This window comes from Somniosus microcephalus, chromosome 12 (genome assembly GCF_052327205.1).
Source record: "Somniosus microcephalus isolate GS21.2 chromosome 12, FLI_Smic_1.0, whole genome shotgun sequence".
Classification (NCBI taxonomy): domain Eukaryota; kingdom Metazoa; phylum Chordata; class Chondrichthyes; order Squaliformes; family Somniosidae; genus Somniosus; species Somniosus microcephalus.
In genome coordinates, this window is record NC_140998.1 from 169,651,075 (window position 1) to 169,667,763 (window position 16,689).

The 16,689-nt window shown below is 54.6% G+C and overlaps 1 protein-coding gene across 1 annotated transcript in view; it reads right to left on the reverse strand.

Annotated features, from left to right (window-relative positions):
* Positions 1-16,689, reverse strand: part of LOC147109713 (serine/threonine-protein kinase PAK 4-like) — a 137,830-nt gene that overhangs the window by 99,225 nt on the left and 21,916 nt on the right. Inside the window, exon 3 of the mRNA XM_086003827.1 lies at positions 4,918-5,382. Within this exon, the coding sequence (XP_085859953.1) occupies positions 4,918-5,382 (465 nt within the window). The remainder of the gene's footprint in view (positions 1-4,917; positions 5,383-16,689) is intronic.

Consider the following 16,689-nt stretch of genomic DNA (forward strand, 5'->3'; position numbering starts at 1 on the left):
TCTACACAATCTCTCATCATAGGACAGCCCTCTCATCCCAGGAATCAATCTAGTGAACCTTCGTTGCACCACCTCCAAGGCAAGTATATCCTTCCTTAGATAAGGAGACCAGAACTGTGCACAGTGCTCCAGGTGTGGTTTCACCAAGGCCCTGTAGAATTGTAGCAAGACTTCCTTACTCTTGAATTCCAATCCTCTAGCAGTAAAGGCCAACATGCCATTTGCCTTCCTAATTGCTTTTTGTGCCTGTATGCTAGCTTTCTGTATTTCTTGTACTAGGATACCCAAATCTCTCTGAACACTAACATTTAATAGATTCTCACCATTTAAAACATATTGGCCTAGAAATTCAGTTGGTAGAGCCAGCTGCTAGCGCCTTAAGAGGGCAATAAGTGGGGCGTGAAGTGGCGAGCGCCGCGCAATCTGCACCTCTCGCGAACTTGAGTGAAGATTTCTCGGCGGCGCAAAACCGCAACACCTGCTCAGCTGCGCGCGCAGATCCTGACGTCATTTCATTGTGCAACGCCCTTGGTGCGCCCCAAACCGGAACTTCAGTGGCGCCCCCCTTCTTTCTGCCTGGCGCTCGCAACGACTGGTTGAGTGTAACGGTTCCCAGTTGCTGTGGGGCTGGTGGGGTGCTATTTAAAGGGGGCTCTTCCTGCATTCTTTGTGGTAGCCATTTTTGGACCACTCCTTCTGTGTGAGAGAGAGAGACAAAGGGAGAGAGCTTTCTGCTTTGACTCAGCGCTCGCAGAGGTATTTCTGGCTTCAGCCCAGAGCTTTGCAGTTGGATTGATTTTTCAGTGCCATAGCCTTGAGTAGCCACATATAATGGGGGCTGCAATGGGTGGAAACATTGGGTTTCTCCATTGCATTGAGAGGGCTCAGAGACGCCGAGAGAGAGTGCCAATCACGGCCAGACGGAGGAGGGCCAACAGGCGTCGGCACATGAGGCCTTACCCTCCCAGGGTATACCGCCAGCACTTCTCCTACCTCAACATGTCTGAGGAGCAGTGGATTCGGAGCCTTCGATTCAGAAGGGAGGTGGTCACTGAGATCTGCCACCTGCTTCAGAGAGATCTGCAGCCTCAGCTGAGGAGCAGGACGTCTCTGTCGGTGGCAGTGAAGGTGACAGTGGCTCTCAACTTCTATGCCACCGGCTCCTTCCAATCTGCTACTGGGGACATTGCCAATGTCTCCCAGTTCGCGGTGCATTGCTGCATCCGCCAGGTCACGAATGCCCTCTTCAAAAGGAGACGTCAGTACATTTCCTTCCCCATGACCCTGGACAAGCAGCAAGAGCATGCAATGGGAGTTGCAAGAATAGCGGGCTTCCCCATGGTCCAGGGCGCCATTGACTGCACGCATGTGGCTTTGCGGGCGCCTCTAGAGAATGCCGAGGATTACCGCAACCGGAAGGGGTTCCATTCGTTGAACGTGCAGTTGGTGTGTGACCACAGGCAGCTGATACTAGCTGTCAATGCCCGCTTTCCAGGCAGCAGCCACGACGCCTTCATCCTGCGCCAGACTTCTGCGGCAGACATTTTCGAAGCCCCGGCTCACCCAGGAGGCTGGCTTCTCAGGGACAAGGGCTATCCTTTGTGCACCTGGCTGATGACGCCGCTCCGTGCGCCCAGCACCCCTGCTGAAGAGCGATACAATGACAGCCATCAACCAACCAGGAACATCATTGAGCACACAATCGGCGTGCTAAAGCAACGGTTCCGCTGTCTGGACCATTCCGGGGGAGCCCTTCAGTACTCGCCTGAGCGAGTCTCCCATTTCGTTGTAGTGTGCTGCATGCTGCACAACTTGGCTATCCTCAGGACTCAGCCACTGCCAGTAGACATTGGAGGACCACCAGAGGAGGAGGAGGAGTACCAAGACGGGAGGGAGGCACAAAGTGCAAGGGCCGTCCGTCAGCTGCTTATTGCAAGTCGGTTCTAGGCCCCCTCTCAGGGAATGGCTTGTGCCATTGAAACAACATGAATGGACCCGCTCCGCAAACCCTTAGCCGGTCAAGGCAACAAATAGTTCAAAGTGCAAACATGCACAATCTGAATAAAGACAATTATTTATTTAACAAACTCTGTGCCCTTCCCGCATGACAAACAAATACAGAGAAACCCCCCAAAAAAGTCAGACGCATAACTGGCTCTCACAACCTGGAGACAATGAACAAAAGAGTTAAACAAAAATGACCATGATCCTCGAGCTTCACAAAAAATAAACAACATTTTGCCACACCTCCTACTTTTTGGCCTGCGAGGGTGATCTGCCTCGCTTGCGAGATTGGCCCCTTCCCACCCTGCAGCTCCTCCGCAATGGGACCCCAGTGGCTGCAGAAAGGCTGGGGGAAGGCTGTTAAGGGTCAGATAGTGAGTTGGCAGATGCCCTTGGGGGACGGCCTGGACCAGCTCTGGGCCTGGAGGGCCCGGCTGCTGACTGCTCCAACTCTGCTTGGGCGGCAGCAGTCTGTCCTACGGGTGGTGGCAGCTGCAGTGGAGGAGTGACAGTGTTGGCAGCAGGAATGCTGCCAACCTGACAGAGCACAGGCACTCCCTGGTCGGATGAGACACTGGCACTCGCACGGGGCAGCACTGAAGCATGCGCAGCAATCTGAAGCACAGACTGCTGGCCTGCTGCGGCTGGGCGAGGGCCCCAGCGAATCCTGCCCGATCCAGCGAGGGTAGCAGCAGTCAGTGCTCGTGTGGCCCTGATCTGTGTCTGTATCAGACCAGCCAGTGACTGCATGGCACGACTAAGCACTTGGCTGGAAGCCGCCTGTGCTGCACCGACGTCCTGCTGACTCCTTGCCTGTGCTGCCCCGAATTCCTGTACACTCCTTGCCAGTGACTCTATGGAGTCAGGCATCCTTGCCACTGCAGCCATGAGCTCAGTGTGCCTGCGCTCCACCTGGGCGCCCATTTCAGCAAGGAGCCGCACCTCCTCTGCGCTCACTGTAGCAGGGCTGGAGGCCACACTCTCCCTCCGGGGAGAAGGCCGCCGAGCTTCCCTACCCCCCTCCGCATTGCTGCAGCCCGCTGGACCCCAGAGCTTCACCCTCCTCAGACCCTTCCCCCCTGCTCCCCTCCAGGGACGACGTGTCCCCATCATGGCCATGGGCTGCCTCGGCTGAGGGTGGCACTGATGTTCCGGCTTCCTCTTCCTCCTCCTCGCCTTCCGATTCACTCCCAGTGGCAGCTTGAGGGCCCGCCTCCTCACCTGGTGAATCAGCATCTGAAAGCAGGGAGGTACAAGAGTTGCTTTAGCGTGAGGACAGGGCGGCAACGAGGGAGGCATGAGTGCTGCAATGCACTGCATTGGTTTGATAGTGGCAAAGGATGCTGGTGTGAGGCACAAGTGGAAGGAGCGAGGTCAAAAAGGTGATGACCTTACCATTGCTGTCCAGAACGGGGTCGGCATCTCCAGTGGCGACGGGGCCAACCAGCTGGCCTGCCATTATCCATTCCACTCGCTGCTCCAGATCGCTGAGGTCTTTAAGTTCAGGACGGCCTCCCCCGGTCCGTTGCTGTTGCCTCCTATTGTGGGCCAGCTTGCCCTGCAAGAGAAAGGACGGGCTCTGAGTACAGTGTGAAGCCCTGATCTTGGCTGCACTGCCTCCCATGGTGGAATAGCTCTGACAGTGTGTAAAGTGGTGAATGTGCATGTGATTTTCATGAGGCCCATAGGTGTTGGATGAGGGCTGGGCATTGGGGTTTCCAGGACCCTTTGGCCATAAAGTGAGGTGCACATGCAGGGATGAAGAGGATACTGGAAAGGGTACTCACCCTGACAACCCGAGTGAGGTCGTTGAACTTCTTCCTGCATTGCGTTGGGGTCCTAGGTACCATGCTGCTGGAGGACACTCTGTGTGCCACCTCCCTCCAAGCTATTCTATATTCGTTTGGCAGTGTCCTCCTGCCACTGTCAGGAAAGAGGATAGGTCGCCTGCGCTCCACTGCGCCAACCAGAACCTTCAGGGCCCCCTCACTGAAGCGCAGCGCTTGCTCCCTGACCCTCTCCATGGTCGTAGGCGTAACGATGTCGCAGGCGGTCTGTCCAGGCCTAGAATCAGGGCTCCAATGTGCAGGGTGTGGCTGCAAGCCAAATCGACCCTCCTCCTTTAAGAGGTGACCGGCGCCAGCGTGTCTGCCTGCATTCGCTAACTGGCCGCACCTGCGCTGTGCCTGCCCTCGGTGGTAGCGCCTCGGCTCGCCGGCTTAGCGCCTTAGGATAGTCGTGCACCGCCTGATTTAGCGCAGCAACAACCTCTTGGGGCGATGCAACTGAATTTCGCTGAAGGTGGCGCTAAGTTGCGCCGGGCGCTAAATTTAGCGCACGCTCAACTGTAGCGCCCCAAACGTGGCGATACTGAATTTCTAGGCCATTCTGTTTTTCTATTCTTCCTACCAAAGTGAATAACCTCACATTTCCCCACATTATACTCCATCTGCCGCCTTATTGCCCACTCACTTAACCTGCCTATATCCCTTTGCAGGCTCTTTGCGTCCTCCTCACAGCTTACTTTCCTACCTAGCTTTGTATCGTCAGTAAACTTGGTTACGTTGCACTCGGTCCCTTCATCTAAGTCATTAATTTTGATTGTAAATAGCTGAGGCCCAAGCACTGATACTTGCGGCACCCCACTAGTTACATCCTGCCAACTGGAAAATGACTGGTTTATTCCTACTCTCTGTTTCCTGTCTGTTAACCAACCCTTTATCCATGTTAATATATTACACCCAAACCCATGAGCCCTTAACCTGCTTAACATCCTTTTATGTGGCAGTTTATCGAATGTGCTACTCCCCCGTTCCGTTTGCCATTTTCTAGTGATGTGCATGCTCAGTGTCTTCCGTTTCGAGGTAGACACAGACGCAGTAACTATGGGTATCAGGAACCCCTCGCCCCTACCTCATTGAACAGCAGCTCCCGTCGCTGCTGTGTCCTCAGGTCCATCCTTTTCACTGCCACCATTCGGCCTGTTTGCTTCTCGGTTGCAACACACACGATGCCTGTGGAGCCCTCCCCGATTTTATTGAAGGACTCCAGGTGGTTCCTGGGATCGCTCTGGTTAACCACCGTTGCCAAGGCATCCTTGAATTGCTGGTGGGTAACTCGGCAACCTCCTCCAGGAGGACTGGCTTGAGGTTGCTGCAGCTGAGCTAGGCTGAGCTGAGGAGAGTTGTGTGTGTGGGAGCGAGTCCCCCTCGGACGGGGCTGTTCCTGGGTGACGGGCCCACTCGTCAGTTGAGGCACTGGGCTTGGTGCTGAGACAGCTCCAGGCTCCATCTGCTTGATTGTCCTCATCACGGATTGCCTCGGCCATTGAGCACCATTCGGCAATATTCCTCCGTTCTGCCTGGGCTGCTTGTTCACCTTTGGAAAAGATTCAAACACAAGTTCAGCTAAACTATCCAAAATAGAGTAACTCTCACCGAGTGAAACGGATAAGGCCTGTACCCCATCCAACTCCCCACCCTTTCACACACACTGTACCCCATCCAACTCCCCACCCTCACACACACTGTACCCCATCCAACTCCCCACCCTTTCACACACACTGTACCCCATCCAACTCCCCACCCTTTCACACACTGTACCCCATCCAACTCCCCACCCTCACACACACTGTACCCCATCCAACTCCCCACCGTCACACACACTGTACCCCATCCAACTCCCCACCCTTTCACACACACTGTACCCCATCCAACTCCCCACCCTCTCACACACTGTACCCCATCCAACTCCCCACCCTCACACACACACTGTACCCCATCCAACTCCCCACCCTTTCACACACACTGTACCCCATCCAACTCCCCACCCTCACACACACTGTACCCCATCCAACTCCCCACCCTTTCACACACACTGTACCCCATCCAACTCCCCACCCTTTCACACACTGTACCCCATCCAACTCCCCACCCTCACACACACTGTACCCCATCCAACTCCCCACCGTCACACACACTGTACCCCATCCAACTCCCCACCCTTTCACACACACTGTACCCCATCCAACTCCCCACCCTCTCACACACTGTACCCCATCCAACTCCCCACCCTCACACACACTGTACCCCATCCAACTCCCCACCCTCACACACACTGTACCCCATCCAACTCCCCACCCTCACACACACTGTACCCCATCCAACTCCCCACCCTTTCACACACACTGTACCCCATCCAACTCCCCACCCCCACACACACTGTACCCCATCCAACTCCCCACCCTCACACACACTGTACCCCATCCAACTCCCCACCCTCACACACACTGTACCCCATCCAACTCCCCACCCTCACACACACTGTACCCCATCCAACTCCCCACCCTCACACACACTGTACCCCATCCAACTCCCCACCCTCACACACACTGTACCCCATCCAACTCCCCACCCTCACACACACTGTACCCCATCCAACTCCACACCCTCACACACTGGACCCCATCCAACTCCCCACCCTCACACACACTGTACCCCATCCAACTCCCCACCCTCTCACACACTGTACCCCATCCAACTCCCCACCCTCACACACACTGTACCCCATCCAACTCCCCACCCTCACACACACTGTACCCCATCCAACTCCCCACCCTCACACACACTGTACCCCATCCAACTCCCCACCCTCTCACACACTGTACCCCATCCAACTCCCCACCCTCACACACACTGTACCCCATCCAACTCCCCACCCTCACACACACTGTACCCCATCCAACTCCCCACCCTCACACACACTGTACCCCATCCAACTCCCCACCCTCACACACACTGTACCCCATCCAACTCCCCACCCTCACACACACTGTACCCCATCCAACTCCCCACCCTCACACACACTGTACCCCATCCAACTCCCCACCCTTTCACACACACACTGTACCCCATCCAACTCCCCACCCTCACACACACTGTACCCCATCCAACTCCCCAACCTTGCACACACTGTACCCCATCCAACTCCCCACCCTCACACACACTGTACCCCATCCAACTCCCCACCCTCACACACACTGTACCCCATCCAACTCCCCACCCTCACACACACTGTACCCCATCCAACTCCCCACCCTCACACACACTGTACCCCATCCAACTCCCCACCCTCACACGCACTGTACCCCATCCAACTCCCCAACCTTGCACACACTGTACCCCATCCAACTCCCCACCCTCACACACACTGTACCCCATCCAACTCCCCACCCTCACACACACTGTACCCCATCCAACTCCCCACCCTCACACACACTGTACCCCATCCAACTCCCCACCCTCACACACACTGTACCCCATCCAACTCCCCACCCTCACACACACTGTACCCCATCCAACTCCCCACCCTTTCACACACACACTGTACCCCATCCAACTCCCCACCCTCACACACACTGTACCCCATCCAACTCCCCACCCTTTCACACACTGTACCCCATCCAACTCCCCACCCTCACACACACTGTACCCCATCCAACTCCCCACCCTCACACACACTGTACCCCATCCAACTCCCCACCCTTTCACACACACACTGTACCCCATCCAACTCCCCACCCTCACACACACTGTACCCCATCCAACTCCCCACCCTTTCACACACTGTACCCCATCCAACTCCCCACCCTCACACACACTGTACCCCATCCAACTCCCCACCCTCTCACACACTGTACCCCATCCAACTCCCCACCCTTTCACACACACTGTACCCCATCCAACTCCCCACCCTTTCACACACACTGTACCCCATCCAACTCCCCACCCTCACACACACTGTACCCCATCCAACTTCCCACCCTCACACACACTGTTCCCCATCCAACTCCCCACCCTCACACACACTGTACCCCATCCAACTCCCCACCCTCACACACACTGTACCCCATCCAACTCCCCACCCTTTCACACTGTACCCCATCCAACTCCCCACCCTTTCACACACTGTACCCCATCCAACTCCCCACCCTCACACACACTGTACCCCATCCAACTCCCCACCCTCACACACACTGTACCCCATCCAACTCCCCACCCTTTCACACACTGTACCCCATCCAACTCCCCACCCTCACACACACTGTACCCCATCCAACTCCCCACCCTCACACACACTGTACCCCATCCAACTCCCCACCCTCTCACACACTGTACCCCATCCAACACCCCACCCTCACACACACTGTACCCCATCCAACTCCCCACCCTTTCACACACACTGTACCCCATCCAACTCCCCACCCTTTCACACACACTGTACCCCATCCAACTCCCCACCCTTTCACACACACTGTACCCCATCCAACTCCCCACCCTCACACACACTGTACCCCATCCAACTTCCCACCCTCACACACACTGTTCCCCATCCAACTCCCCACCCTCACACACACTGTACCCCATCCAACTCCCCACCCTCACACACACTGTACCCCATCCAACTCCCCACCCTTTCACACTGTACCCCATCCAACTCCCCACCCTTTCACACACTGTACCCCATCCAACTCCCCACCCTCACACACACTGTACCCCATCCAACTCCCCACCCTCACACACACTGTACCCCATCCAACTCCCCACCCTTTCACACTGTACCCCATCCAACTCCCCACCCTCACACACTGTACCCCATCCAACTCCCCACCCTCACACACACTGTACCCCATCCAACTCCCCACCCTCACACACACTGTACCCCATCCAACTCCCCACCCTCACACACACTGTACCCCATCCAACTCCCCACCCTTTCACACACTGTACCCCATCCAACTCCCCACCCTCACACACACTGTACCCCATCCAACTCCCCACCCTCACACACACTGTACCCCATCCAACTCCCCACCCTCACACACACTGTACCCCATCCAACTCCCCACCCTTTCACACACTGTACCCCATCCAACTCCCCACCCTCACACACACTGTACCCCATCCAACTCCCCACCCTCACACACACTATACCCCATCCAACTCCCCACCCTCACACACACTGTACCCCATCCAACTCCCCACCCTCACACACACTGTACCCCATCCAACTCCCCACCCTCACACACACTGTACCCCATCCAACTCCCCACCCTCACACACACTGTACCCCATCCTACTCCCCACCCTCACACACACTGTACCCCATCCAACTCCCCACCCTCACACACACTGTACCCCATCCAACTCCCCACCCTCACACACACTGTACCCCATCCAACTCCCCACCCTCACACACACTGTACCCCATCCAACTCCCCACCCTCACACACACTGTACCCCATCCAACTCCCTACCCTCACACACACTGTACCCCATCCAACTCCCCACCCTCACACACACTGTACCCCATCCAACTCCCCACCCTCACACACACTGTACCCCATCCAACTCCCCACCCTCACACACACTGTACCCCATCCTACTCCCCACCCTCACACACACTGTACCCCATCCAACTCCCCACCCTCACACACACTGTACCCCATCCAACTCCCCACCCTCACACACACTGTACCCCATCCAACTCCCCACCCTCACACACACTGAACCCCATCCAACTCCCCACCCTCACACACACTGTACCCCATGCAACTCCCCACCCTCACACACACTGTACCCCATCCAACTCCCCACCCTCACACACACTGTACCCCATCCAACTCCCCACCCTCACACACTGTACCCCATCCAACTCCCCACCCTCACACACACTGTACCCCATCCAACTCCCCACGCTCTCACACACTGTACCCCATCCAACTCCCCACCCTCACACACACTGTACCCCATCCAACTCCCCACCCTCACACACACTGTACCCCATCCAACTCCCCACCCTCACACACACTGCACCCCATCCAACTCCCCACCCTCACACACACTGTACCCCATCCAACTCCCCACCCTCACACACACTGTACACCATCCAACTCCCCACCCTCTCACACTGTACCCCATCCAACTCCCCACCCTCACACACACTGCACCCCATCCAACTCCCCACCCTCACACACACTGTACCCCATCCAACTCCCCACCCTCACACACATTGTACACCATCCAACTCCCCACCCTCTCACACTGTACCCCATCCAACTCCCCACCCTCACACACACTGTACCCCATCCAACTCCCCACCCTCACACACACTGTACCCCATCCAACTCCCCACCCTCACACACACTGTACCCCATCCAACTCCCCAACCTTTCACACACACTGTACCCCATCCAACTCCCCACCCTCACACACACACTACCCCATCCAACTCCCCAACCCCTCACACACTGTACCCCATACAACTCCCCACCCTCACACACACTATACCCCATCCAACTCCCCACCCTCACACACACTGTACCCCATCCAACTCCCCACCCACACACACACTGTACCCCATCCAACTCCCCACCCCCTCACACACTGTACCCCATACAACTCCCCACCCTCACACACTGTACCCCATCCAACTCCCCACCCTCACACTCACTGTACCCCATCCAACTCCCCACCCCCTCACACACTGTACCCCATACAACTCCCCACCCTCACACACACTGTACCCCATCCAACTCCCCACCCTCACACACACTGTACCCCATCCAACTCCCCAACCTCACACACATTGTACACCATCCAACTCCCCACCCTCTCACACACTGTACCCCATCCAACTCCCCACCCTCACACACACTGTACCCCATCCAACTCCCCACCCTCACACACACTGTACCCCATCCAACTCCCCACCCTCACACACACTGTACCCCATCCAACTCCCCACCCTCACACACACTGTACCCCATCCAACTCCCCACCCTCACACACACTGTACCCCATCCAACTCCCCACCCTCACACACACACTGTACCCCATCCAACTCCCCAACCTCACACACATTGTACACCATCCAACTCCCCACCCTCACACACACTGTACCCCATCCAACTCCCCACCCTCACACACACTGTACCCCATCCAACTCCCCACCCTCACACACACTGTACCCCATCCAACTCCCCACCCTCACACACACTGTACCCCATCCAACTCCCCACCCTCACACACTGTACCCCATACAACTCCCCACCCTCACACACACAGTACCCCAACCAACTCCCCACCCTCTCACACACTGTACCCCATCCAACTCCCCAACCTCACACACACTGTACCCCATCCAACTCCCCAACCTCACACACATTGTGCACCATCCAACTCCCCACCCTCACACACACTGTACCCCATCCAACTCCCCACCCTCACACACTGTACCCCATACAACTCCCCACCCTCACACACACTGTACCCCAACCAACTCCCCACCCTCTCACACACTGTACCCCATCCAACTCCCCAAACTCACACACAATGTACCCCATCAAACTCCCCACCCTTTCACACACACTGTACCCCATCCAACTCCCCACCCCCACACACACACTGTACCCCATCCAACTCCCCACCCTCACACACTGTACCCTATCCAACTCCCCATCCTTTCACGCACACTGTACCCCATCCAACTCCCCACTCACACACACTGTACCCCATCCAACTCCCCACCCTCACACACACTGTACCCCATCCAACTCCCCACCCGCACACACACTGTACCCCATTCAACTCCCCACCCTCACACACACTGTACCCCATCCAACTCCCCACCCTCTCACACACTGTACCCCATCCAGCTCCCCACCCTCTCACACACTGTACCGCATCCAACTCCCCACCCTCACACACACTGTACCCCATCCAACTCCCCACCCTCACACACACTGTACCCCATCCAACTCCCCACCCTCACACACACTGTACCCCATCCGACTCCCCACCCTCACACACACACTGTACCCCATCCAACTCCCCACCGTCACACACACTGTACCCCATCCAACTCCCCACCCTCACACACACACTGTACCCCATCCAACTCCCCACCATGTCACACACACTGTGCCCCATCCAACTCCCCACCCTCACACACACACTGTACCCCATCCAACTCCCCACCCTCACACACACTGTACCCCTTCCAACTCCCCACCCTCACACACACTGTACCCCATCCAACTCCCCACCCTCTCACACACTGTACCCTATCCAACTCCCCATCCTTTCACACACACTGTACCCCATCCAACTCCCCACCCTCTCACACACTGTACCCCATCCAACTCCCCACCCTCACACACACTGTACCCCATCCAACTCCCCACCCTCACACACACACTGTACCCCATCCAACTCCCCACTCTCACACACACTGTACCCCATCCAACTCCCCACCCTCACACACACTGTACCCCATCTAACTCCCCACCCTCACACACACTGTGCCCCATCCAAATCTCCACCCTCACACACACTGTACCCCATCCAACTCCCCACCCTCACACACTGCACCCCATCCAACTCCCCACCCTCACACACACTGTACCCCATCCAACTCCCCACCCTCACACACACTGTACCCCATCCAACTCCCCACCCTCACACACTGTACCCCATCCAACTCCCCACCCTCACACACACTGTACCCCATCCAACTCCCCACCCATTCACATACATTGTACCCCATCCAACTCCCCACCCAAGTGGCGGTAGGGATTGTGGATGCATTGGTAATAATTTTCCAAAACTCCCTGGACTCAGCAAAGGTCCCGGCAGATTGGAAAACTGCTAATGTAACACCCTTATTTAAAAAGGGTAGTAGGCAGAAGGCTGGAAACTATAGACCGGTTAGCCTAACATGTGTGGTTGGTAAAATTTTAGAGTCCATTATCAAGGAGACAGTAACGGGACATTTGGATAAACATAATTTAATAGGACAAAGTCAGCATGGTTTTATGAAGGGGAAGTCATGTTTGACAAATTTGCTGGAGTTCTGAGGAAGTAACATACAGGGTGGATAAAGGGGAACCAGTGGACGTAGTGTATTTAGACTTCCAAAAGGCATTTGACAAAGTGCCACACAAAAAATTATTGCTCAAGATAAAAAATCATGGGATTGGGGGTAATATTCTGGCATGGGTAGAGGATTGGCTATCTAACAGAAAGCAGAGAGTTGGGATAAATGGTTCGTTCTCAGACTGGCAATCAGTAACTAGTGGTGTTCCGCAGGGGTCAGTGCTGGGTCCCCAACTCTTTACAATCTATATTAATGATTTGGAGGAGGGAACCGAGTGTAACATATCAAAGTTTGCAGATGATACAAAGATGGGAAGGAAAGTAGTGAGTGAGGAGGACATAAAAAAACTGCAAAGGGACATAGACAGGCTAAGTAAGTGGGCAGAGATTTGGCAGATGCAATACAATACTGGAAAGTGTGTGAGGTTATGCACTTTGGCAGGAAAAATCATAGAGCAAGTTATTATCTTAATGGCAAGAAACTGGAAAGTACTGATCTACAAAGGAATCTGGGGGTCCTGTTGCACGAAACTCAAAAAGTTAGTAGGCAGGTGCAGCAAGTGATCAAGAAGGTCAATGGAATGTTGGCTTTTATTGCTAGGGGGATAGAATATAAAAACAGGGAGGTCTTGTTGCAGTTGTACAAGGTATTGGTGAGACCGCACCTGGAATACAGTTTGGGTGTCCATACTTAAGAAAAGACATACTTGCTCTCGAGTCAGTACAAAGAAGGTTCACTCAGTTAATCCCGGGGATGAGGGGGTGGACATATGAGGAGAGGTTGAGTAGATTGGGACTCCACTCATTGGAGTTCAGAAGAATGAGAGGCGATCTTATTGAAACATAAGATTGTGAAGGGGCTTGATCGGGTGGATGTGGTGAGGATGTTCCCAATGATGGGTGAAACTAGAACTAGGGGGCATAGTCTTAGAATAAGGGGCTGCTCTTTCAAAACTGAGATGAGGAGAAACTTCTTCACTCAGAGGGTAGTAGGTCTGTGGAATTTGCTGCACCCTCACACACACTGTACCCCATCCAACTCCCCGCCCTCACACACACTGTACCCCATCCAACTCCCCACCCTCACACACACTATACCCCATCCAACTCCCCACCCTCACACACACTGTACCCCATCCAACTCCCCGCCCTCACACACACTGTACCCCATCCAACTCCCCACCCTCACACACACTGTACCCCATCCAACTCCCCACCCTCACACACACTGTACCTCATCCAACTGCCCACCCTCACACACACTGTACCCCATCCAACTGCCCACCCTCACACACTGTACCCCATCCAACTCCCCACCCTCACACACACTGTACCCCATCCAACTCCCCACCCTCACACACACTGTACCCCATCCAACTGCCCACCCTCACACACACTGTACCCCATCCAACTCCCCACCCTCACACACACTGTACCCCATCCAACTCCCCACCCTCACACACACACTGTACCCCATCCAACTCCCCACTCTCACACACACTGTACCCCATCCAACTCCCCACCCTCACACACACTGTACCCCATCTAACTCCCCACCCTCACACACACTGTGCCCCATCCAACTCTCCACCCTCACACACACTGTACCCCATCCAACTCCCCACCCTCACACACTGCACCCCATCCAACTCCCCACCCTCACACACACTGTACCCCATCCAACTCCCCACCCTCACACACACACTGTACCCCATCCAACTCCCCACCCTCACACACTGTACCCCATCCAACTCCCCACCCTCACACACACTGTACCCCATCCAACTCCCCACCCATTCACATACATTGTACCCCATCCAACTCCCCACCCAAGTGGCGGTAGGGATTGTGGATGCATTGGTAATAATTTTCCAAAACTCCCTGGACTCAGCAAAGGTCCCGGCAGATTGGAAAACTGCTAATGTAACACCCTTATTTAAAAAGGGTAGTAGGCAGAAGGCTGGAAACTATAGACCGGTTAGCCTAACATGTGTGGTTGGTAAAATTTTAGAGTCCATTATCAAGGAGACAGTAACGGGACATTTGGATAAACATAATTTAATAGGACAAAGTCAGCATGGTTTTATGAAGGGGAAGTCATGTTTGACAAATTTGCTGGAGTTCTGAGGAAGTAACATACAGGGTGGATAAAGGGGAACCAGTGGACGTAGTGTATTTAGACTTCCAAAAGGCATTTGACAAAGTGCCACACAAAAAATTATTGCTCAAGATAAAAAATCATGGGATTGGGGGTAATATTCTGGCATGGGTAGAGGATTGGCTATCTAACAGAAAGCAGAGAGTTGGGATAAATGGTTCGTTCTCAGACTGGCAATCAGTAACTAGTGGTGTTCCGCAGGGGTCAGTGCTGGGTCCCCAACTCTTTACAATCTATATTAATGATTTGGAGGAGGGAACCGAGTGTAACATATCAAAGTTTGCAGATGATACAAAGATGGGAAGGAAAGTAGTGAGTGAGGAGGACATAAAAAAACTGCAAAGGGACATAGACAGGCTAAGTAAGTGGGCAGAGATTTGGCAGATGCAATACAATACTGGAAAGTGTGTGAGGTTATGCACTTTGGCAGGAAAAATCATAGAGCAAGTTATTATCTTAATGGCAAGAAACTGGAAAGTACTGATCTACAAAGGAATCTGGGGGTCCTGGTGCACGAAACTCAAAAAGTTAGTAGGCAGGTGCAGCAAGTGATCAAGAAGGTCAATGGAATGTTGGCTTTTATTGCTAGGGGGATAGAATATAAAAACAGGGAGGTCTTGTTGCAGTTGTACAAGGTATTGGTGAGACCGCACCTGGAATACAGTTTGGGTGTCCATACTTAAGAAAAGACATACTTGCTCTCGAGTCAGTACAAAGAAGGTTCACTCAGTTAATCCCGGGGATGAGGGGGTGGACATATGAGGAGAGGTTGAGTAGATTGGGACTCCACTCATTGGAGTTCAGAAGAATGAGAGGCGATCTTATTGAAACATAAGATTGTGAAGGGGCTTGATCGGGTGGATGTGGTGAGGATGTTCCCAATGATGGGTGAAACTAGAACTAGGGGGCATAGTCTTAGAATAAGGGGCTGCTCTTTCAAAACTGAGATGAGGAGAAACTTCTTCACTCAGAGGGTAGTAGGTCTGTGGAATTTGCTGCACCCTCACACACACTGTACCCCATCCAACTCCCCGCCCTCACACACACTGTACCCCATCCAACTCCCCACCCTCACACACACTATACCCCATCCAACTCCCCACCCTCACACACACTGTACCCCATCCAACTCCCCGCCCTCACACACACTGTACCCCATCCAACTCCCCACCCTCACACACACTGTACCCCATCCAACTCCCCACCCTCACACACACTGTACCTCATCCAACTGCCCACCCTCACACACACTGTACCCCATCCAACTGCCCACCCTCACACACTGTACCCCATCCAACTCCCCACCCTCACACACACTGTACCCCATCCAACACCCCACCCTCACACACACTGTACCCCATCCAACTGCCCACCCTCACACACACTGTACCCCATCCAACTGCCCACCCTCACACACACTGTACCCCATCCAACTCCCCACCCTCACACACACTGTACCCCATCCAACTCCCCACCCTCACACACACTGTACCCCATCCAACTGCCCACCCTCACACACACTGTACCCCATCCAACTCCCCACCCTCACACACTGTACCCCATCCAACTCCCCACCCTCACACACACTGTACC